The 22,629-nt window shown below is 42.7% G+C and overlaps 1 protein-coding gene across 2 annotated transcripts in view; it reads right to left on the bottom strand.

Moving 5' to 3' along the window:
* The window catches only part of VGLL4 (vestigial like family member 4), an 80,819-nt gene that overhangs the window by 42,959 nt on the left and 15,231 nt on the right, over positions 1–22,629 (bottom strand). The window contains exon 1 of one of the 2 annotated variants that reach the window (XM_038149038.1): positions 2,318–2,857. The exons of the other annotated variant lie outside the window; for it this stretch is intronic. Coding sequence (XP_038004966.1) covers positions 2,318–2,399 — 82 coding nt within the window. The 5' untranslated portion in view covers positions 2,400–2,857. Of the gene's footprint in view, positions 1–2,317; positions 2,858–22,629 lie in introns of those variants that run through there. 2 annotated transcript variants of the gene reach the window in all.

The raw sequence follows: 22,629 nt of genomic DNA on the forward strand, positions 1-22,629 counted from the left end.
AGTACTTTTCAGGAAGGCATCAATTTATAAGTAGTTCAAGTGTGGCCTTCAGTAAATCCTAATTAGCTGAGTTTCAGAGGGCGTTTTGTTGTCAATGTAGTTACTGCTGCAACAGTGTCCCTGGAAAGACAAGATCCATCACTGCTGACACAACTCACTTCTAAAATAAATACTATGGCAGAGGCCAGGAAGATCTGTAGGCATCTCTGAAACACCCTTAGAGTTCAGAGCAGATGTTGCCAGTGTTTACACTTTTTAAACCACTGGGATATAAACACCTCACTATAAACACCACTGAAGTTTTGCTTTTCTTCTCTTCATTTTGTGTGTGTTTATTTTAGTGTTAAAAATGTTAACTTCCAGAATAAGGAAAATAGCAACAGATGTTTAACCTAAACAAAAACTGCTCCAGTGGAGTGTATTCCTTAAGCTGTTCTTTTGCTTTTGAACTATTAAAGCTATGATCTGATTAAATAACAATTACTGGAGAAGAGGGTGGGGAATATAAAGGGGACTGGAAAGAATCTTCCATAAATATTAGGTGTAATTACAATGAATTGAACTAATGAGCCAAAACTACACAGCAGCAAAACTTAGTGAACACAACACTCAGAAAGATGCATTACATAAATAAAGCTTTGCATAAAATTTCATGGTCTTCATCAGAAGTTACCAATTGCTTCCAAAGAAAACAGTTATTACTGCAGAGAGCAGTGAACAAGGTAAAGGATCCTGAAATGAAAAAGTTAAAGGATCCTGAAAGTTTGTTGTTTGTTTTTTTTTCCCCTTTTAAATGAGTTTTCTTGCTCTAACAAAGAAAGCATGGCATAAGAAAGAAGCTGGGAATTCAACTTCATGGAATCCCAGCTCTGTATTATTCAGCTCAATCTTCAGTAAAAGAGCTTAATCTGAATGAATATAAACATATTTGTGCAGGAAAGAAAAAGCAGGAAAAAGGAGAAACAAAGATATTAACAGTACAACAGGGAGCCCCTCCACTTCCTGAAGGGAAGAAATGTGGCCATGCTGGTTTAGGGATAGAAGACACTGTAATTTCCAAAGTGAGATTCAGCTGCCTGCGTTCTGGCCTGGCTTTTTTCTGAGCGCTGTGAACAGATATCTCCTTGGCCTGGGTACGCTCCTCATTGTTTCTTTCCTGACAACTCCAGCAAGTTTATTTTCTGAACGAACATGGAAAAAGCGTTCCTGCTGAATCAGAAAAAAAAAATTAAAAAAAAAAGAAAAAAGCTTGTGTGTGGCTACAGCAAAACCAGCCCCGCTGCCAAGCCGAATTAGCTCAGTGGTGCCTTTCTCTCCAGGCAAAGCCAAGCCATAACCGCTGCTCGCAGCCGCACGTAGAGAAAACTCCGCGCAGATTAACAAACTGCTGCTGCCCTGTTACCTCAGGCGCCTTCCCAGCAGGGCTCGGAGGGCTGGCAGGGGGAGGGCAGCGAGCCCCAGCCCCGCCGGACACTGCGGGCCTTGTGCAACGCCCGGGGCGGCGCTGGGGGCCGGGCGATGGCCACGGCCCCGCGGGGACACGCCGGGCGATGGCCACGGCCCCGGCAGGGACACGCCGGGAGATGGCCACGGCCCCGGCAGGGACACGCCGGGCAGGGACACAGCCCCGCGGGGACACGCCGGGCAGGGACACGGCCCCGGCAGGGACACGCCGGGCGATGGCCACGGCCACGGCAGGGACACGCCGGGCGATGGCCACGGCCACGGCAGGGACACGCCGGGCGATGGCCACGGCCACGGCTCCGGCAGGGACACGGCGGGAGATGGCCACGGCCCCGGCAGGGACACGCCGGGCGATGGCCACGGCCCCGGCAGGGACACGCCGGGCGATGGCCACGGCCCCGCGGGGACACGGCGGACGCTCGGCCCCACGCGTGTCCGGCCGCGGCCCAGCCCCGCGGCGCCGGGACAGACGGACAAACCCCAGACGGACAAACCCCCGCCCGCCCCCCGGCCTTCAGTGCCAGCAGTGCTGCCGGCCAGGGAAAGGAAAGTTGGCACTGAAAACGCGGGTTGTGAAAAAAAAAAATTAAAAAAAAATAAAAAAAGAACAGAAGAAAATCACAAAGAAAGAAAGAAAGATATCCCTGCCCTGGTAACAAAGCTCTGACAACGGCCCGCGGGGCGTCCCGCACCGGCGATCTCCAAACACATCCCCGCTGACAAACAGCAGCGAGGGGCGCTCGGATATGGATCCATCCCTGGAAGGGATCCATCCGTCCCCGTGCGAGGGACCGGGGATCGGTTCCTCCGCGCGCGAGAGCACCACTGATTTCCCGCGGCCAGGCACTGTTACCTTCGTAGCACAGGATGCCGATATTGTTGTTCATCTTGTCCAAGTACTGGTAGTTCAACAGGTCCATCCTCATAAACAGCATTTATCGGGCTGGCGGAGACGAGCGGCTCCGGGAGGGGGAGGCAGACGCTGCCGAGGCGCTCCCGGCTCGCAAAGCCCAGCAGAGGCCCAGCCTGGAGCGGGTCGGGAAGGGGGAGCGGGCTCCGGCAGCCCGGGCAACGCGAGGGGAGCGCGCTGCGGGCCGCGGGGCGGGAGCCGTGCGGGGGCTTCCCGGGGGTTCTTCCAAGTTTTAAAAAATAATAATAATTAAAAATAAGAGCGCAAAAGCAAAGCGAAGGCGGCGGGGCAGGGCAGGCAGGGAGGGAGGAGGGCGCAGCCTGCTGCGAGCGCCGGCGCTGACAGCGGCAGTGGCCGGCACTGCCCGCCGGGCCCCGCTCCGAGCCCGCTGCCCTCAGAGCCCGGCCCGCCCCGCGCAGGCGCCGCCGGCCGGCCGCGGGTGCTTTGTGCGCCGCGGGGCCCGGCGGGGAGCAGCGGGGAAGGAGGGGACGGGCGAAGGAGGGAGGGCACGGCCGCGTCAGAGCCGCTCGCACAGGAAACAGCGGCGGCAGCAGCAGCAGGAGGAGGAGGAGGAGGAGGAGGCGGCGGCTGCGAGGGGAGGAAGCGGCGCTGAGGGGCCTCCTCCGGGCACGGGCGGCAGCGCGGCGGCTCGGGGGCGGGTGCCGAGCCTGCTGCTCAAACTGATTCTGCCTCCGTGCGCTCCCCAGCACGGCCCCAGCGCCTCGCAGCGAGAAGTAATGCGGCGCTACAGCAACAGCAGCCATGGAATCACGGCGTGGCATCACAGGAATGACAAATGGAATCACAGGAATGAGAGAGACAAAATAAAAGGCGTGAGGCAATGGCCACTGTCCCGTGCATGTAGTTTATATATAAATAGTTTTAAAAGGTTTCTCTCTCTCCATATAAACAGGCATCGCACGCATTGCTACAGTTCTACCAGGGCACAGCCAGATCGGATTTTTTAAGGGCTATTAGTGGTTAAACATTCCGGGCTCTGGCTCTTTAGCAGCTGCCAAAGCTCCGGCTGAGATGACAGAGACGCGGAGGCTGGAGCTGCTGCAGCTCTCTCATCTCAGCATGCGGGCTGCCCTTCTGCAGCCCCCGCCTGCGGCTCAGGGCTCTCAGACAGATGTGTGCCACTCGTCCTGACGCGGCAGAACGAACATCTGGGCGGGTGGCAGCGTGTGCCAACCTGATGGGCACCAGCTCGCGTTTCCTGCGGCTCATCAGCACCTGGCTGATACAAGATGAGAAATAAAAAAGGTAATGGAATCCTAATGTTCCCTCTGCCCTCCTCAGCTTGGAGCACAATTCATCCCTGCCTGTCTGGGATGGGGAATCTTCATGGTGCACACAAGGGCAGAACCAGTAGAAAACTTCAACTTCCACCCTGAGAATTTCTCCCCTCTGCTAGAGAAGGGGAAGGGATGACATGACAAGGGCAACTCAGGGAGTGACACTCTGTGATGGCATTTTGAGAGTCACTGCTTGAATGCTCTGGGTATTTTGGTAAGAACAGGTAGCTTCAATTCACTGCTGGTGTCCACTGAATATTCTAAGATTGCCTATGACATAAAAAAGGTTTCTCCCCACTTCAGATACACAGTGCTGAAGTAACAGCACATTTCTTAAACAGTATCTAATAAAAAGTTTTGCAAAAGTTGCAAGCACACAGACCAAAGCAGCGCATGCTACTTTCTAGAGAGAGAAACATCTTTAATAAAGAGTAGCGTATGGTGATTCTTAAGCAGGGCATGAGAAGTTTTGCATACTCAGAGATATTCTACACCAATCCATCAAATTAAAACAGCCATCTAATAAAGACAGCAAGAGAAATCTGAGCCCTCTAAGATATAAACAACCACAAAAATCCACACCTACAACATTAAATAAGAGAGGCACATTTCTTCAGCATGAAGTGCAAGTTCCTCACCAATGTGGGGACAATATTTTGATATGTACAGTTTTTTTACATAGAGAGCATCCCTGAATTCACAGGAATGCAACACATTTATCTGGTGCTTGGGAAGGACAAGAAGATAAGTATTTGATTTTTTTCACTTTAAAATACTTGGATTTTTGTGGGAAGTGCAGGTGATGAGGAAGAAAACACTATTTAAACTCCTTCAGAGCAGAGTTCTGTGAGACAGGGGGCACATGGCCATTACACATCCCAGGCCAATTTGAATTCTCTATATTCAAAGTTACATATTTCTTCAAGCTGTTTGGAAAAGTGTGGTTGGGTGCTGTCCAGAAACCACTGACTACTCAGGAGTGCTGTCCAGACACTAATAAAGGAGTTAATTCTTCTTTATTAGACCAGCAGTCACCGGTGTGCAGGTTTTCAGACAGTAATGATCCTTGTTAGGTGAATGGCTTTCAGCATTTCAGTACAAACTCTGATTGGACTTGTCAAGTGTTGCATAATGAGCATGCTTCACAATAAATAATAATAAACTCTACCAAACATCAAGAGCTTTTTGAACTTCTAAATTTAAATATCTATGCTGCAAACAAGGCAATGCCTAGTGAAAAAGTGGGGGAGGAATTTTCAGTGTAAACATATCCCTTACACTGCATTTTAAACCCAAAATCCATTCTTAGGAAAACTTTCTTTGAAAGAAATTTTTATCAGCTGAACAAACCCCAGTCCAGCAGACATTAACCTCAAATCCTGACAGGGTCAGTGTAAAGTACTCGGTTCCTGTCAGCAAATTCTCAATTCAGATTGCCGCTCATCGCTCTGAGAGACCTTCCACTGAACTGAAACCAAGGATCAGTGCAGCAGTGGCCGGCAAAAAAGGCTGCTTTTCATCAGTTCCTGCTACATCCCCATAGCTGCGAGCACAGCCGAGCTGAGGCATCTCTGCCTCTCACAGTCTGCAGCTTTTCCTCCAGGATCGCACCCTCCCTGCTCCGGAGCGAATCCCAGCCCCGGGATCCGCTGGGAACGCGCTGAACTTTAACTTAACGCAACAGCAGCCTCTAGAGGAGACGGGAAAGGCACGGCTGGGATGACACGGGATTGATCCTGATCATCCCCAGAGCAGGGCAGAGCCTTCAGCCTCTCGGGGATCCGCTGCACTTAACGCAGAAAGCAAATTCGGTCTGCACACAGCAACGGCTCAGCACCTCGGAACACACAAAAAGCAAAGCAAAGCAAAGCAAAGCAAGGTAGCAAGGTACCTGCAAGAAGAGCAGGTAAATCGCCACTGCAAAGCACCACTTGATATAAAAGTAAATCCTTACAACTCTGTGTTATTCACCTGGATTTTTGTAGGGAAAATTCTTAATATATCAAGTCTGTGATATCAGATGTGACAGTGAGAGTTTGTATGGGGTTTAGAGCATTTGAACAAGCACTGAGCTGCTCTAGAGCATTACAAACATACAGGGAGATGCTTTTTTCTGTGCCTCTTCCCTTCTCGACCCTCTCCTCTCTCACAAGTGCTGCTGCCTCAGGCAGTGCTGAAGAGCCTGAGAAAATAAAATTCCTTTGGTGCCTGCACTCCACAACATCTTCCAGGGGGAAAATGGGCAACACTGGCTGAGAATCAACCCCGCCGATGGGAGACAACTGAAATTGCACGCGTGAAGATCATCAGCAGAGAGCAACTATTGAAACAGTGACCAGTTCTGCAACTGAGAGAAAAAATAGTATTTACAGAGGCGAGACACACTCTGCTGTGTCTGTGTGGCCACACAGTGCTGCTCAGCATAATTGCACTTCTGAGCTGATAATTATCAGCTGCAGCTCCTCAGGTCAGGCTGGCACCTACTGGAACCTCAACGCACACCGAGGAGGAGGTGGAGGAATAAAGCAAGAACAGTTAAAAACAGCTTTTACCTTTTTTCTCACCCCAAGAAAAGAGCAAATTCGAGCTGAGGGTTGCTAGGTGGCGATGTGCCTGAAGGAAAAGGCTTTTCTTTTTCCACGCACTCCACGGCAGTGGGTGGGAAAAGCTGCCCTCAACATCCCTGTTCTTACGTTCGTTAGAGTGCGCTGCACAGGAAAAAGGTGAAACAAAAATTCTCCTTGAAGCAGGATGGGGTGTTTGCTTTGAAAGCCATTCAGGTGCGATGAGGAAATCCAGTTAAAATGGATTGAACACACAGCAAGCCCAGAAATGGATGACAAGGAAAATGACATTTCAAGTTCCTTGCAAGCAGCAATCTCCCAGCTGTGCCTCTGAGATCCACAAGCACAGCTCTTCCCTCAGTGAGTCACATAGCACAAAAATAACTTCACACACTTCTTACAAAGCATTAAGCACTCACAACTGCACCAGTGAACAGAAGATACCAAAACACACATCATTCCCATGTGCATTCTTCCACTTGTTTTCCTTAATCATAAGTTGCATTGCAAATAGATTTTTATCACACCCAACTACCTGTTCCCTTAAAATAAATCAATAATTAAAGAAAGCCCCATCAGGTAGGGCATCTCTGAGTCCAAGCTGGTGCCTTCCTGTTTGACCTGTCCCCTGTTTAAGGTTTCAACCATGTGCCAGACATTATAGAACACAAAAGATGACTTTTAAATTATCACTGGAGCTTCTCGAGCCCAAAATAGGAAGCTTACACCCAATATTGTAACAAAAGAACTTGTGCGTTCTGTCATTCTTGTCATAACCTAAACTTAGGGAATGCTGCTTAAAACTCCCAAACACAGCATTATCTAGTGAGGAAATCTGTTTATGAGTGTGCGAGTGCCACAAAGTGCTGGGTAGCTCACACTGGAATCTCCAGAGAACAAAATGCCAGGGAAAGCAAAAATACAGAGATGCCAAAGAGTGTCTGGAGCTGCAAGCACTCGTAGGGCCCAGGAATAGATGGTAATGGCTTGTCTGGACCGGCAGACGGACTTTTTTTAATATCTTTTTTAAATGCCTTGCTGCACTGCAGTTCTTATTCTGTACTACTCATTTCTTTAAAGACACACAGATTTCAAGCAGCATCTCACCGTGGTGGTAAATAAAAACTTCAGATCACTCGTTTGTAAATATTGAGTGATTTAGGACCAGCTATTTCATACCAGATCAGAAATTTCCAAGGTGTTTATCAACTCAAAAAGCTTTTGGTTAATTAAAGCCTGCCCTCAGCAGCAGGAGTCATTTACCTCCCACCCCAAACTAAACACACCTGCTGTCCTTCCACAGCCTTTTCCAGGTGGGAATTTGGGCCATGAAAGGCAGAATCCAAGGCAGGGCACACACAAAGCTTCCCTTGTAGTTTGGAGGTTTTTTTGGCAAAAAAAAAATATTTACTTCTGGGTGAATATATAAAATAGGCTCAGAGATGCTGGGTGAGGCCCCTGGTTTATCAAGAATATTTTCCATTTCTCACTGGTATCTTGGAGCTCTCAATTTGCTGGTGTGTTTCTCTTTTTGTTTTCTTAGGCTGGGCTGAGAACACTTCAAAAATGCAGCTAAAGCACACAACAGATAAATCTAGTTTATCTGGGTGGGAAAATGGTTATGTGCTAATTAAAAACTTGATAATCTTTTCTGTTATTTGCATACTAATTTAAATTTCTGAGGGGTTGATGATAATCACAAACATAATTCAACACGAACTACAAAGAGTCTGAAACACCACCAGAGCCTCCAGATGCAAACAGTGAAGTGCAAACCTTGCCATGCCCTGACATTGTGTTAGCAGGGCAAAAAATTACTTTCTGTTCTTCCAATAGGAGAAATGAGAGGATAAAAAAAAAAAAAGAAAATTAAAGAAAGGAGAGATTACTAAAGAAAAAATGCCAGTTTTAAGTCAGCTTGATGCTCAGGCATCTAAACCACTTTTAACTTAGGAAAATGAGGAGCCAGACTGTGTTTAGAGGTTAGATTGCAAAATTACCGTGTGTATCCCTCAGCTCTGGGAAGAAGCAAATCCAGTTTCCAGAAGCCACTAATTGCAGGGTTTAGAAATAAAGCAGAGAGCTCTAAGATTGCTAAAGTCTTTGAAAACATTTCCCCTTATAGCTCGCTTGGCAAGACATGAAATACACTTTTTTATATAAATATATATATATATATAAATGTGCATGGCCTAATTGAGCTTAGGTATTAACATATGTAAATCTGTGGAGCTGACCTTTGCTTGCACACAGACTGAATGTTCCAATAATTATAATCACCTTATAAAGGATACAAAACCAGGATTCTCAATGCTGTCCCATGCACTAAAATCAATCACAACTTCTCTGACGAAATGGAATCATTTTGGCTTCTACACATCACAGCAATTACTTATCCTAAATTTTAAGACTGAAATATTAATAAGTGGCTATTGCAAAACCCAATTATGTCACTTGCAACTTTTTCCATTAAATTAAAATGAAATTTCATTTGAGCTCTAAGGCTATTCTTTTCCAATTGAGGGTCTTGTTCTCTATTATTTCAAAAGTATTTGACCTTAATAATATTTTTTACCACACCTAAAAAAAACCAACAAAAAACCCCACCCAAACAAAAAACCTCCACAAACAAACAAAAAAACCCCAAAACAAAAACAAACCCAACCTTAAACACATTCTCACTTATCCCAAATTTTAGTGCTCACAAAAACCCAGCCACTCAAAAAGCCTTTGCTCAGGATGCTGAGGGGTGTCCTCTAGATTGTTAGAAGAAAAAAGAAGAAAGAAAACAAGAAAAAGAACAATGTCCTTGCATTATTTAAAGTATGAATACAAGAAGAGCATGTTTCAGTATATAAACACATCATATTGTATATTATTTATTCACACACAGATGTGTGCAGGGTTCTGTAGGACACAAGTGGAATGTTACAAATGGCCCTAATCCCATTAAGTCCTGCAGAGGATGCCCTTGTTGTCCAGAAGCACAAATTCAGGTCTCAGAAATAGAGAAATAATAGGGAAAACCTGACAAAAGCAGCCCCAAAAGCCCTCCCTGTTCCCAAGGGGAACAGCTGCTCTCCAGGCAGGACAAGGACTGGCACTGAATGGAGGCTGAAACCCCTTTTCCAAAGGATCAAAGTTACCATTTCCAATCCTACAGGTACATTTTCCTTCCAAAAATGAAACCCTGAGAATGCTGAAAATTCCCCACCAAAACTATTTTGCAGTGGAATCAGCTTTTTTTATTGTGCTTTCGCTGTTTTCTCTTTAAAAATAAATGAAAAAAGAAGGATTTTTTCATGTTTTGGATTAAAAAAAGACATTTATTTGTTATTAACTCCCAGCTTTCTGACAAACCAGTAAAGTCTATATTTACATTTCCCATCACTTCCCCCCTGCCAGCTCCGCCCTGGTTTTCTTAGGGATCACACAACCACATTTCAAAGCAGAGACTGTTCTTTAAACCCAATATTTGGCTTTTAATTTACCGAAAAGTCAAAAATCTCCTTAATTTACTAAAAATTTCCCTTAATTTACCAGAAAGTCATCAAAATCTCCCTCTGGTGAGCACTGCCCATGCCACAGCTTGTCCTCAAGGCCGTGAGGAACCTCAGGTGCTGCAGGAATTTGCAGTGACCACAACCTGAGCTTTGTCATGTTTTAGCACTTGCTTGTTTTTTGCCCAGAGGCAGAGAGGAAAGGATCACAGCTACCAAATTTTAACCACGAGGAAAGCCTTGGCTGTTCAGGTTTGTGGGTTTTATATCAGGTTTTTCACATCAGGTTTTTTCCCCCAAGGCTGACATCCACCCCCCCTTCACTTCGTGAAATTCAGCATTTCCCCAAAAGTGACAAATATTCCACAACATCCCCAAAATTTCCTCAGCCTTTTAAAATATTTTCCATCTTAACATCCCCTTTCACTCACTTCAAGCTACTCTCTCTCTCCTTCCAACAATCCCAACACCTTCCTCAAGCTGTGTTCTCCAGCCACCCTAAAGCCATTCCTCTCTTCCTGAACCAATCAATCCCACCTCACCCAGAGCCCCCCATCCTGCCTCACCACAATTTCCTAATCAAAGATTAATTCTTCATTAATTAGGCTTTAAAATTCCCTGTTTCCCTCCAGAGCAGCCCCAGCACAGGCCAAGGCACACACAACACCATTAGATACTGAGTCGTGGGATGCTGAAATCCCAAAAATGAAGTGGCAGATCACACTCTCAGGGTACCCCCTTAACTCTCCCTGTCGTGGTTCATTTCCTATTGACTTTTTATTTCCTTTCTCTTGAGCCACAGGTGCTCTCAGATCCATGAACTCAGTGTTTGCTTCTCTAACCCAGTGATATTCCACCTTCTTTCCAAAAAGCTGGAAAAACAGATGTCCTGGCTGCACTGCAGTTCACATCTGCCTTCTTCCAGGGCAAAGGGGGAAAAAAGGCATTATTTTGGGACAGGACTGGAGGCTAAAGAGGAAGAAGTCCTAATGGTCCCAGCAGCTCACTGAGATTAAATTCCCCTATAAACAAATCTCAACTCCCAAGCAAGAAAAAGAAAAAAAAATCAGCTGTAGGTGCTGAGCTGGGCTAATTACGTAAATCAGATTGCTGCCAAAAATTCTGGGCTTGTTGCTTGCAGAAGCTGGAGGAATTGAAGTGTCATATGAAAATGATTGCTGGGGCTGGGCCAGGCCAGCGAAAGGAGGAATCACATCCCTGGTGTGAGGCACTGATTCGCTGCAAGGATGATAAACAGAGACAGGCGTGCACCAACAAGCACCAAAGCGGGCACCAAAGCAGGGCATGAGCCTCTGCAGCAAAGCTCCCGGCTCACGGCCTGAACACTGACTTGTGGCAGCCCTGGAAATGGGGCTCTTACAGCCTGGACACTGACTTGTGCCAGCCCTGGAAATGGGGCTCTTACAGCCTGGACACTGAGTTTGTGCTAGCCCTGGAAATGGGGCTCTTACAGCCTGAACACTGACTTGTGTCAGCCTGGAAATGGGGCTCTTACAGCCTGGACACTGAGTTTGTGCCAGCCCTGGAAATGGGGCTCTTACAGCCTGGACACTGAGTTTGTGTCAGCCCTGGAAATGGGGCTCTTACAGCCTGGACACTGAGTTTGTGTCAGCCCTGGAAATGGGGCTCTTACAGCCTGGACACTGAGTTTGTGTTAGCCCTGGAAATGGGGCTCTTACAGCCTGAACACTGACTTGTGGCAGCCCTGGAAATGGGGCTCTTACAGCCTGGACACTGAGTTTGTGTCAGCCTGGAAATGGGGCTCTTACAGCCTGGACACTGAGTTTGTGCCAGCCCTGGAAATGGGGCTCTTACAGCCTGAACACTGACTTGTGGCAGCCCTGGAAATGGGGCTCTTACAGCCTGAACACTGACTTGTGGCAGCCCTGGAAACGGGGCTCTTACAGCCTGGACACTGAGTTTGTGCTAGCCCTGGAAATGGGGCTCTTACAGCCTGGACACTGAGTTTGTGCCAGCCCTGGAAATGGGGCTCTTACAGCCTGGACACTGAGTTTGTGTCAGCCTGGAAATGGGGCTCTTACAGCCTGGACACTGAGTTTGTGTCAGCCTGGAAATGGGGCTCTTACAGCCTGGACACTGAGTTTGTGCTAGCCCTGGAAATGGGGCTCTTACAGCCTGGACACTGAGTTTGTGCCAGCCCTGGAAATGGGGCTCTTACAGCCTGGACACTGACTTGTGTCAGCCTGGAAATGGGGCTCTTACAGCCTGGACACTGAGTTTGTGCCAGCCCTGGAAATGGGGCTCTTACAGCCTGGACACTGAGTTTGTGCCAGCCCTGGAAATGGGGCTCTTACAGCCTGGACACTGAGTTTGTGTCAGCCCTGGAAATGGGGTGTTTCCACCTTAACACTGAGTTTGTGCCAGCCCTGCTCCTGGGGCTCTTAAAACCTTAATCTTGAGTTTGTGTTAGCCTTGGAAATGGGGCTGTTCCCACCTTAATCTTGAGTTTGTGTTAGCCCTGGAAATGGGGCAGGAGCAGGACTGGCCACAGGCACGCTCCCAGCCCTGGGGAGCTGCTCCAGGAGCTCCCAAAGCACACACTGCTGCGTATAATATATATTATATTTTTATAGATATTTATTATATTTTTCTTTATGTGTTCATTTATATTTAAATATATAAACATACAAACAAATAGTATAAAATATAATCTATTAAAAATGTAAACATATATAAAACATCTAAAGTATAAAATCTAAATATAACTAAATATATACATATATTAAAATATATGTAAAATATCTCTATCATAAAATCTAAAATATCTATATATTAAATAATATCTAATATCTAATATAATAACATCTAAAATATCTTTAACATAAAGTATAAATATATAAAAGTATAGAATTACAATCTAAAAGAAATACATAAATATATAATATCTATAGTATAAATATATATAAACTATAAACTATAAAAATAATTTCTATGAAACTATAGAAATAATTTAATATATTTAAATTAATTTGATAAAATTTTTAAAAATTGATATAATAGTTTTCCACTTATTAATAAACTAAATTTAACAAAGAGCCCAAAATCCTGAGCTGAAGATATTCTACTCTTTACCATTTCATGTCTTAGGAATCAGCTTTCAGGAAAAATATTGTAATACATTATTTTTAAAATACAGAAATGTTTAAAGAGCACTGCTCCTTTTTTCCTCCAGGTTCTTTATGTTGCAACTCCATAATACTGCAGTTTTGCAATGCTGATGCTGTTCTTCAAGGCCCATTTCTCCCGTAGGCACCTGAAGATATTGCACACAATTTCTTTCTTTCAGCTTTTGAATCTAACAGATTTTTTTTTTCCATGCAAATTAGGGCTCAAAGTGAATCCACAAGCTCAGAACTGGAAACCAGAGAAAGCTTTTGAGCTGAACATTTTTATAGGCCGATCGTGAAGTACCAAAATGTTTGGGTTGGGCAGAACACAACAACTTTTAAAAAGTGTAGGTGGATAAAGGCTGATAAAATACATTTTCTCCTCTGGTGTCCCATCCATCAAATGCACTCAGCCATGTAGAGATCTTCTGTCTCAGAACAAATTCACTATCTTGGGCTTTCCCTGACGTCACATACTCGGACATCCATAACACAATGGAACAAATTATGGTATTTTTAATTCTATATACAGACAAGAACGCACCCAAACCGAAGCGACGTGATCAGTATTTTGACTTCTAGAAGGTGAATTGTCTCACATTTCATACAGATGATGGATTAGAAATATTGTGCATACAGAAATTTCTATCTGCAAGGAGCCCTGCACACAGGAATCCATCCGGTTTTCACCTGGGGCAAGTCTCCACCTCTGTGGCAGCTGCAGAAACGCAGGCAGGAAGATGAGATTCCCCTGAAGGCACAGAAGCCAGTCAGATCCTGACTCTCCAAGAACCACACCTTGCTTTCATCCACGCTCAAAATTACAAATAAAAGAGCTCCTGCACTGGATATTCCTTTCAGGCAGAACCTGTCTGACCTGTTAATGCACTGACAATGGATTTTAAACAGCACCAGCCTTTATTAAAGCTTTATGAAAGGAGCCCTGGTGGAACACCCACCTCCTTCTCCAGACTCTGCTCGGGCTGCAAACGTGTTGGAGCCCTGGCTGCTGAGAAATTCAGCCTTTCTGTGCTCCAGGCACCGACCCCAGGAGAACACTGCATTGACCTGAGGCCCTGGAGAAGCTTCCAGAATGGAATGACAGAGCTGGGACTGTGGGTGTGGAGTTTGAATAGAAGTGTGTGATATCACAGGGTCAGAAAACTAGAGTTTAAGGGTTTAGAATAAAGTAATATAAATAAAGCAGGATGGAGGCTTTAGGGCAGTGGCTGGTGCTTCTCTTTCTCCTTCTTCTCCATGGGTTTGGGTGGTTTTGTGTCATTGGATAAAAAGTCCCCATTGCGGGCACGGGTGGTTGGGTATTGGGTTAAAAGTGAAAATAATTTAGGTGTCATTTCTTAATTGGACATTTTATCCTTAAAAGGCCTTGCAGAGAGAGGGAGATGGGGCTCCGTTTTTAGTTTGTTAAAGTGCTGTAGAACTCAGGGTTTGCGAGACTGTGACAGAGATAAGAGCTATCAGACATCTGAGTCCAACAAGAAATACCATCTCACACATTTAATCCTGACCTGGCACAAAAGAAGCAAAGACTCCACACAAACTCCTCTCTTTACCTTTATCTGTGGGGGATATAAATTCAGATTCTCCCAGGGCCCACGAGGAAGGTTTGATCTCACAAGAAAGGGAAGCATTTACCCCCTGCATGAGAGAGAAACGGCTAATTCCTGCCTGTACATCTGCAAGCGACCAAAACATTGCCTTTTGGGAAAAGCTGGGTGAGTTGCATATCTTGGACATTCTGGGGTTCTTGTGACCCTTCACATGTCCCAGGGAGCACAATCTGCTCCCTAACTTCAGCTAAAAACCCCCACAGCCTGACTTGGGGCTCAGGAAGATGTCCTCACACAGTTTCTCTGATCAAACATAAGAATGAGGACTCCATGTCTACAAACCTTACAATAATTAGAATTAATTACTGTTCCTGGGAATGAGCGCGGGCAAGGCAGCAGCCCCAGTAAGAAATGTGCAGTGCAGATGATGCCAAGATCAAAGTTCACCTCGCAGAGCTATCAGCAGCCACAAAGGGAAACTCACCGTCGGTGCTATCAGATATCCCCAAATATCCCTGTGCACACATCCCTTCCACAGGCAGCACCAAAGGAACATAAAGCAGCTGCCTGTTGATTTTCCTGAGCAAATAACCCTCCCAGCTCCAGAGGCTTTAGATTTAGCCATGGCGCAGCACATTTGCCACCAGTAAATTCTTGTCACTAATAACAAAGCGGAGATCAGCTGCGCTGCCACTGTGGAAAAAACACCCACACAACACCCCTGGCAAAACTTCTGCCTGAAGTTTTATTTTAATGGAATTTTATGCCACCAAGAAAATCCATCTCTGGTGAGCTGTATCCCATCTCAGCATTCTTCCTTTTTTCCCTCTGTGTACATGTGGAAGATGAATTTTTAAAGCTGAACCCAACCTTCCCGGCCTGGCAGTGCCACTGCTCCCACTGCAGTCACCTGTGGGAACCCAGGACATCCCTCTGGGTGCCCTGGATGGCCAGAGCCGCTGGCAGGGGGCTCTGAGACCCTGGCATGCAGCCAAAGACACACGTGGGGTTTTGATCTTAGCCCATGGAGCAAATTACCAACTCTGTATGAAGAATTACAAGCCACACACACAAAAGTTTAGATAGTATAGTAGAGATAATCACGAAGTGAAAGGAAGGATTTCTGAGTGCTGTACAAGGGGGTTTTAAGCCTTGTACGCAGGGGTCCAAGTTTTGTACATGGGGGTCAGGGATTCTAAGATGGAGGGATTTGGGTGTGCCCTGTCCTCCTTCTTTCTCCTTCCTAGCCTCCATGTCTTTGGTGATGTTGGCACTCACAGATTGGTTTAGAGTAGAAAGTCACCATTCAATATAGATAGCAGGCATTGGGAAAAGGCATAAACATGTAACACGTAATGTGTGATATAAAAGATGGCACCAGCCCCCTGGGAGGGCAGTGTTTCTTTGTCTGAGCTGCTGAACGGGCCACAGCAGCTCAGGAGAAGAATCTTTTAGATAACCAACAATAAACAACCTTGAGAACAGACAACAGAAAACTACTGAGTCTTTCTTCGAAGGCACGGGTTGGAGGAGGGACTTTTCCATCTTTTGGGGTCACCCCAATCCGGGGGTGAGACCCGACAGTCACCATTCTCAGATCTTTCTTATTCACTGCTAGGCAGTAACATGGATTTTTTTATACCCCCCTTCCTCCTCAGGCTCACCACACACTGACCAGATACGGAACCCTCAGAGCTCTGTCAGCCTCACAAGTGCTGGTAAAATGTGCTGAAGCCTCTCTGCACTCAGACCAACTGCAGAGACAACCGCCACACTCCAGCATATTTCAAAAACACCATTTCTGTTCAGCTAATTTAGGCTTTATTTTATACTCCCCGACAGGCCAAGCAGCTCAGCTTAAAGCCTGCTCCATTTAGCTTTCCTTGGCTTGCTGGAAGATTGAATTTGTGTCAGGAGCGTCTGTGCAGTGAGACAATCCCAAAGAAACCAATTAGCCACATCAGGATTCAGCAGCAGGAGTGATATCTGAGCACTGCCAGAGGTTATCAAATACCCAACAGCCTGCAAAGTTTCACAGAAAAAAACCCTAAAAAATACTCTTAGAAATACTATTAAAATGCTGTAAAATAAATAACAATAAACTTAATAATAATATAAAATTATTAAAAATATTATTAAAATACTAAATTATATATATACACAATACTATATATAGCATATGTATAGTATATATACTATAATACTATACTTAATATAATATATGTTAAATATATTAATATACATTATATATATGCATTATAATACTATATTTAATATAATATATATTAAATATGTTAATTTATATACCATGTATATACTATAATACTATATTTAATATAATATATGTTAAATATATTAATATACATACTATAGATGCACTATAATACTATACCTAATATAATATATATTAAATATATTAATATACACACTATATATACTATAATACTATATTTAAAATAATATATATTAAATATACATACTATGTATAAACTATAATACTATATTTAATATATGTTAAATATATTAATATACATACTATGTATGTACTATAATACTATATTAAATATAATATATATTAAATATATTAATATACATACTATATATACTATAATACTATATATAAAATAATATATAATTAATATATTTTATATATATACTTTGTATATACTATAATACTATATTTAATATAATATATGTTAAATATATTAATATACATATTATATATGTACTATAATACTATATTTAATATATATAGTATTATACATACTATATATACTATAATACTCTATTTAAATTAATATATGTTAAATATATTAATATACATACTATGTATGTACTATACTACTATATTTAATATAATATATGTTAAATATATTAATATACATATTATATATGTACTATAATACTATATTTAATATAATACATATTAAATATATTAATATACATACTATATATGTACTATAATACTATATTTAATATAATACATATTAAATATATTAATATACATACTATATATACTATAATACTATATTAAATATAATATATAATAAATAATTATTAAGTAATTTAATATCATATATATTAAATATATTAATATACATACTAGATATGTACTATAATACTATATTTAATATAATATCTATTTCATGTATTAATAAACATACTAGATATATACTATAACACTATATTTAATATAATATCTAATAAATATATTAATATACATACTAGATATGTACCATAATCCTATATGTAATATAATATTTTAAAGCACTATACGATAGGGATACACGTCATTTGCCGTGCTGCATAACAGAGGCTGGAAAGCACCGCTGCCCCTTTGGATGCCAGCATGAGCAGTGCTGCTCAGGATAACTGAACAGACAAACAGGTGCCAGGGCAGGGTGCCAGCGGCTGACAGCACGCACAGATCCGAACAGAAACATCCAATTCCCACCTTCACACCCTCACACGTCTCCTCTAACACCCCGATGAACAGATGAATCCTGCTCTGCCTGAGCTGCAGCAGGAGCTCTGAGGGTTGGGATCAATGGAAATGGTTCCTATTGCACAGCGTGTCAGCCGGAGCAGGGAGCTCACGCAGCTGCTGCTGGGCCACGAGAACTTCCCAAAGCTGCTTTCCAAGGAAAATTGATAATGCACAGCCTGTAAACTGAGAACAAGCTGCGAGGGGCTGTATTGATGCCACCAGCATTTGTCAGCTGTTATTTCATCCCTCACATCATTATTTTATCCCAACATTGCGCTGCACAAACCGTTGTCACTGATTTAAACCACAGCAGATTCAACAGCTCCTTGTCAGAACAGTGACAAACCCAAACCCACAGTCTGAGAAAACAATTGGGGCCTGAAATATGATTGTAGCGGACTTCAAGAAATTATGTTTATTATGGGTATTTTTTTTTATTTATGGGTTAAAATATGATTGTAGCAGACTTCAAAAAATGCTGTTGCAGCTCTTAAAGGAACTTTTAAGTTGTCAATTCCTTTCTCTTGAACCTTCAACTTAATTCCCTATAGAATTCCCAGTTTCCTTCTCATACATTTACTTCAGAAGCACCTGGATATTAAACCTTATAAAATATTTATATATCTAAACTCTCATGAATTATGGGCTAAAACAACGATTCACACCATGGCAAAGAAATTGTGCTGAAAATGTTGGAGCACAAGACAGCCTTGTCCTTCCTTCAGCCCCATTTTTACCATTTCTCATCTCTTCTTTCACTCACTGTTAGAATTTTCCACTTTTGGAAGAGCAACTATCAAATTGCAGAGGTACATTTCAGTTAAAGCTGACAACACAAACCTTTAACTGAATCAAAAGTACCTTCCAATTTTTTCTTGCTATTTCAACAAAATGCAAAAGAAATTCTCATTAAAAAATTAAATTAGCTATTACTTAAAAGCATTAAATACATTAAATGTTTCATTACATTAATGACAATTAATTTCTGTGCAATCAAAATGATCTCAGTTACTTCACAAGTGGCATGGCGTGGGTTTCCTTACGGCCACACAAAATCCAGGATGCCAGTTCACGTGGAACATCTCATTAAACAGCTGGCCCGTGGAATACAATTCCAGCAATAAGCTGCACACTCATTTGCAGCCTCCAACCTATTACCCACTCACCAGGGCCCTCATAATGACAGGTGGAAAAAAATCAAAAATAAGACCTCAGAGAATGCAGAGATTAAATTGAAAGAGACTTTTAAAAAAAAATCCTTATTTACACCTTCTGTTTCTCAAAGGAACATCAGTCACTCTACAGCTACCAGAGAAATTATGTATCTTCTCTGTGCTCTAAAGAAGGCACAAGGTAGCATCATTTGCATAAATATTTCCCTCTTACTTCAGTGAACACGCAATTCCAGCCAGTTAAAAAGGAAAATGATGATCCCTTTCCAACTTAATGAACAGGAATCCAAAGAGCAAAGGGAAACAAGGAGTTCGTAAAAATATATTTGGAATCTGTCATGTCAGAGGGAAAAAACTCTGTCCCAGCCAAACCCAGGACAAAATCCAATCTGAGAAATAAAGAAAAGTTCTTCCACAAAGCTCCTTCAGTACTTTACACATGTTAATTTGGATTCCTGGAGTGCCACCAGAACCTGCTGTAACCAATAAGTGAAATTGTGAGGGCGGCACAAGGGCTCAGGTTGGAACGGGGCCGTGCTGGGCAGGAGGGAACAGCCACAAACAGTGGTAAAAATCCACATTTTTCTGTTGTCAGCCTTCCTCCTGTTCCTAATTAATATTTGAGCATGACAGAGCAGAAAGTGGCATTAATGGGTCTGCATTAGGGTCAGTGGAACAGCTCAGAGTGCCACGGGGCCCTACTTCTGAGAAGGAAAAAGAAAAGTAAATTTAGGACAGAGCTGCCAGATGATCAGACAGACACAGGCATGCAAACCTGAACAGGTGACCACAAAAAAGTGGGAACACATCAGAGTGCACGCAGATAACAATACCGAAGTCTTATTACAAGTTTTATTTTGTTTTATTCAAGATTTTATTACAATATGATACTGCAGTTGTCACATGGGTTTGGCCAGGTTGCCTCTGCTCTACCTGTACATCTACCTAGAGATGGATGAATTTAATCTACCTAGAGATGGATGAATTTAATCAATGGTTCAACCCAAGGGATCAACCCAATCTTGAATTCTTGTAAAACTCAAGCCCTTGGAAGCACAGAGCTTGCGTCTTGAGCCATTCAGCCCCAGCAGGTCCTCCTGGCTCACATCCCCTCTCTTGTGACACGGAATTCCCATTTGAAATCCCGCCCTGCCAGCTGGCCAAGCGGCTGTGGGGACATTTGGGAGTGACCAAGAAATCCATGGAATTCCCTTGCTGCTGTCAGCCCAGGTTCCAGCTGTGAGCTCAGGAGCAGGAGCCAGCCTGGGCAGAAAGTCACCGGGACCTTGAAAGGCAAAACATCTGCTGGGAGTCAGGAGAAGCTGAGCACTGCTGCTGGGCAGCTCAGAGCTTGCCACGGACACCAGGAACTACCATTTTAAAAAATTAAATAAACAAAAATTAGATTTGTGTTTATTAAATCTTCCAAATTCTTCTTGCTTTCCACAGAAGAGAACAATGCAAAGCCCATTATTCTCCTTCATACCCAAACATGGGTAAGTGACATTTTTTTAATAAGCTGTGCACCTATTTTATACAACAATAAAATTCATATTCGACTTTATTTATAAATGATGAATAATTAAATAATTATGAGTAAAATTTGTATTCAACATATGAATAAATTATTGATTGATAATTCTGTTAAGGACTACTATCAGTGTTAATGTATTTAAAACTAAGTAACTATTCAAATATACTTCTAAAATTGGGGTTCATAATTTTGGACTAAAAGAATAATTGGAGTAGGTATGAATGTAGCATAAGATTTTGTAATTACGGTAAGTACCAGCATTCTGCAATAAATATATCGTGAAAAATATATCCTGAAAAAATATATTCTGAAAAAAATTACATATATATATATTCTGGAAAAAAATACATATATTCTGAAAAAATGACATTCTGAAAAAAATGACATATATTCTGAAAAAAAATACATATATATTGAGGGAAAAAAATTATATTCTGAAAAAAATATATATCCTGAAATTCTCCCAGAGACAGATCCTTGCACAGTAAGATCACAGATTTCACCACTGCTCAACCTGAACATACTGGAATTCCAGAGCACTGCTGGAAAACCATTACACTGCCTGCTGATGAGGCAAATCTGAGGATAAAAACAACTGAAAGAGGTCCTTAACAGACCTCCCAGTTTGGAGGAGAGCTCAAATGGGACAGCGCCAGCTTTGCACGTTTATAAAATCCAACAGTGATCCAGGCTAAGCAAGAGGAGCACCAAGGTCCAGAAACTGGGCAGAGGGACAGAAGGAGCCATGGATGAGCTGGGCACTTTCTGTCAGGAGCCCCAGAAAAGCAATAAAGGCAGCTGGTTTCCAGGGATGGAGTTACAGCTGGGACACACGGATGTTCTCACCCAAACCAAACACAAACGTGGGCATGACCCAGAAAACAAAAGCAGCTCCTGCTCTTGGCACGGCTCCAGAAAAACCCCAGTGCTTGTGCTAAAATTGTTCCCTTGGAGACAAGAAATCACACAAAGGGCCATTTCTGCCCAACTGGTTAGAATTAAACCTCAGAATTCAGAATATCAGCAATAAATGTGTATCTGAAGCACATCAATCCCCGTGCTGTGCAGTTCTTATCACCCAGCACAACACTGTCGCAGGGGATGCACAAAAATACTCTCGGGGGCTTCTGGGGCACCTTTCCATCAATGTGTCATTAAACTTAAAGTCAGAACAGAAAAGGGGAAAAAAAAATAAGAGGAGAGGAATAAATCACTCTTGACTCTTCAATTTGCTAAATAAGAAGCATTTCTCCTTTTAAGCTCATGGATGACAGAGTTTTCTGTAGTGACGTGGTTTACAGCTGCCCTGCAGATTTGTAGCCAGAATTTTGCTTTTACAGGGAATTGGTTTTTTTGAGTCAGCAGCAAAAGAGGGGGTGGGAGAAATATTTTTGTAGAGATTTCTAAAGTCTGATTTCTAAAGTCTGATTAAATTTCTAAAGTCTGAGTCTATATTTCTAAAGTCTATATTTTTGTAGAGATTTCTAAAGTCTGATTAAATTTCTGATTAAATTTCTAAAGTCTGATTAAAATACGATAATATATAGTATGATATATTGTAATCATGATTATGTATTAATTTAGTGTTTATTTATTAACATTTATTACGATTACAATATACTGTAATTATAATCTATTGTAATTAAGAGATTGTTAACTTCTGATTGTGATAGCGTGAATTACAACATCTGCATTGTCTCATCCTTCACAGGAGACTAAAAATAGAATTAAAGTTTTTAAAACACCTCTCAGTTACCCCATCTCCGAGTCAAAGAAACCCCATAATCCAACAAGGGGGAAAAAAATAAAAGAAAGTCATTTTGATGTTTGCTTCTTGGAGAAAAATAGGTTTCTCTTCAGGCTGAAGGAAAGCACTGCTGCTTTTTTTTTCCTTCTTGAACAGCAGAACAAAAGACAGAAGTCGGTAGAGCAGAGTGTTAATTGACTGTATCCTCTCTTTGTTCCACCAGCCATTCCATC

The sequence above is a fragment of the Motacilla alba genome, chromosome 12, assembly GCF_015832195.1.
Source record: "Motacilla alba alba isolate MOTALB_02 chromosome 12, Motacilla_alba_V1.0_pri, whole genome shotgun sequence".
NCBI classification, from domain to species: Eukaryota; Metazoa; Chordata; class Aves; order Passeriformes; family Motacillidae; genus Motacilla; species Motacilla alba.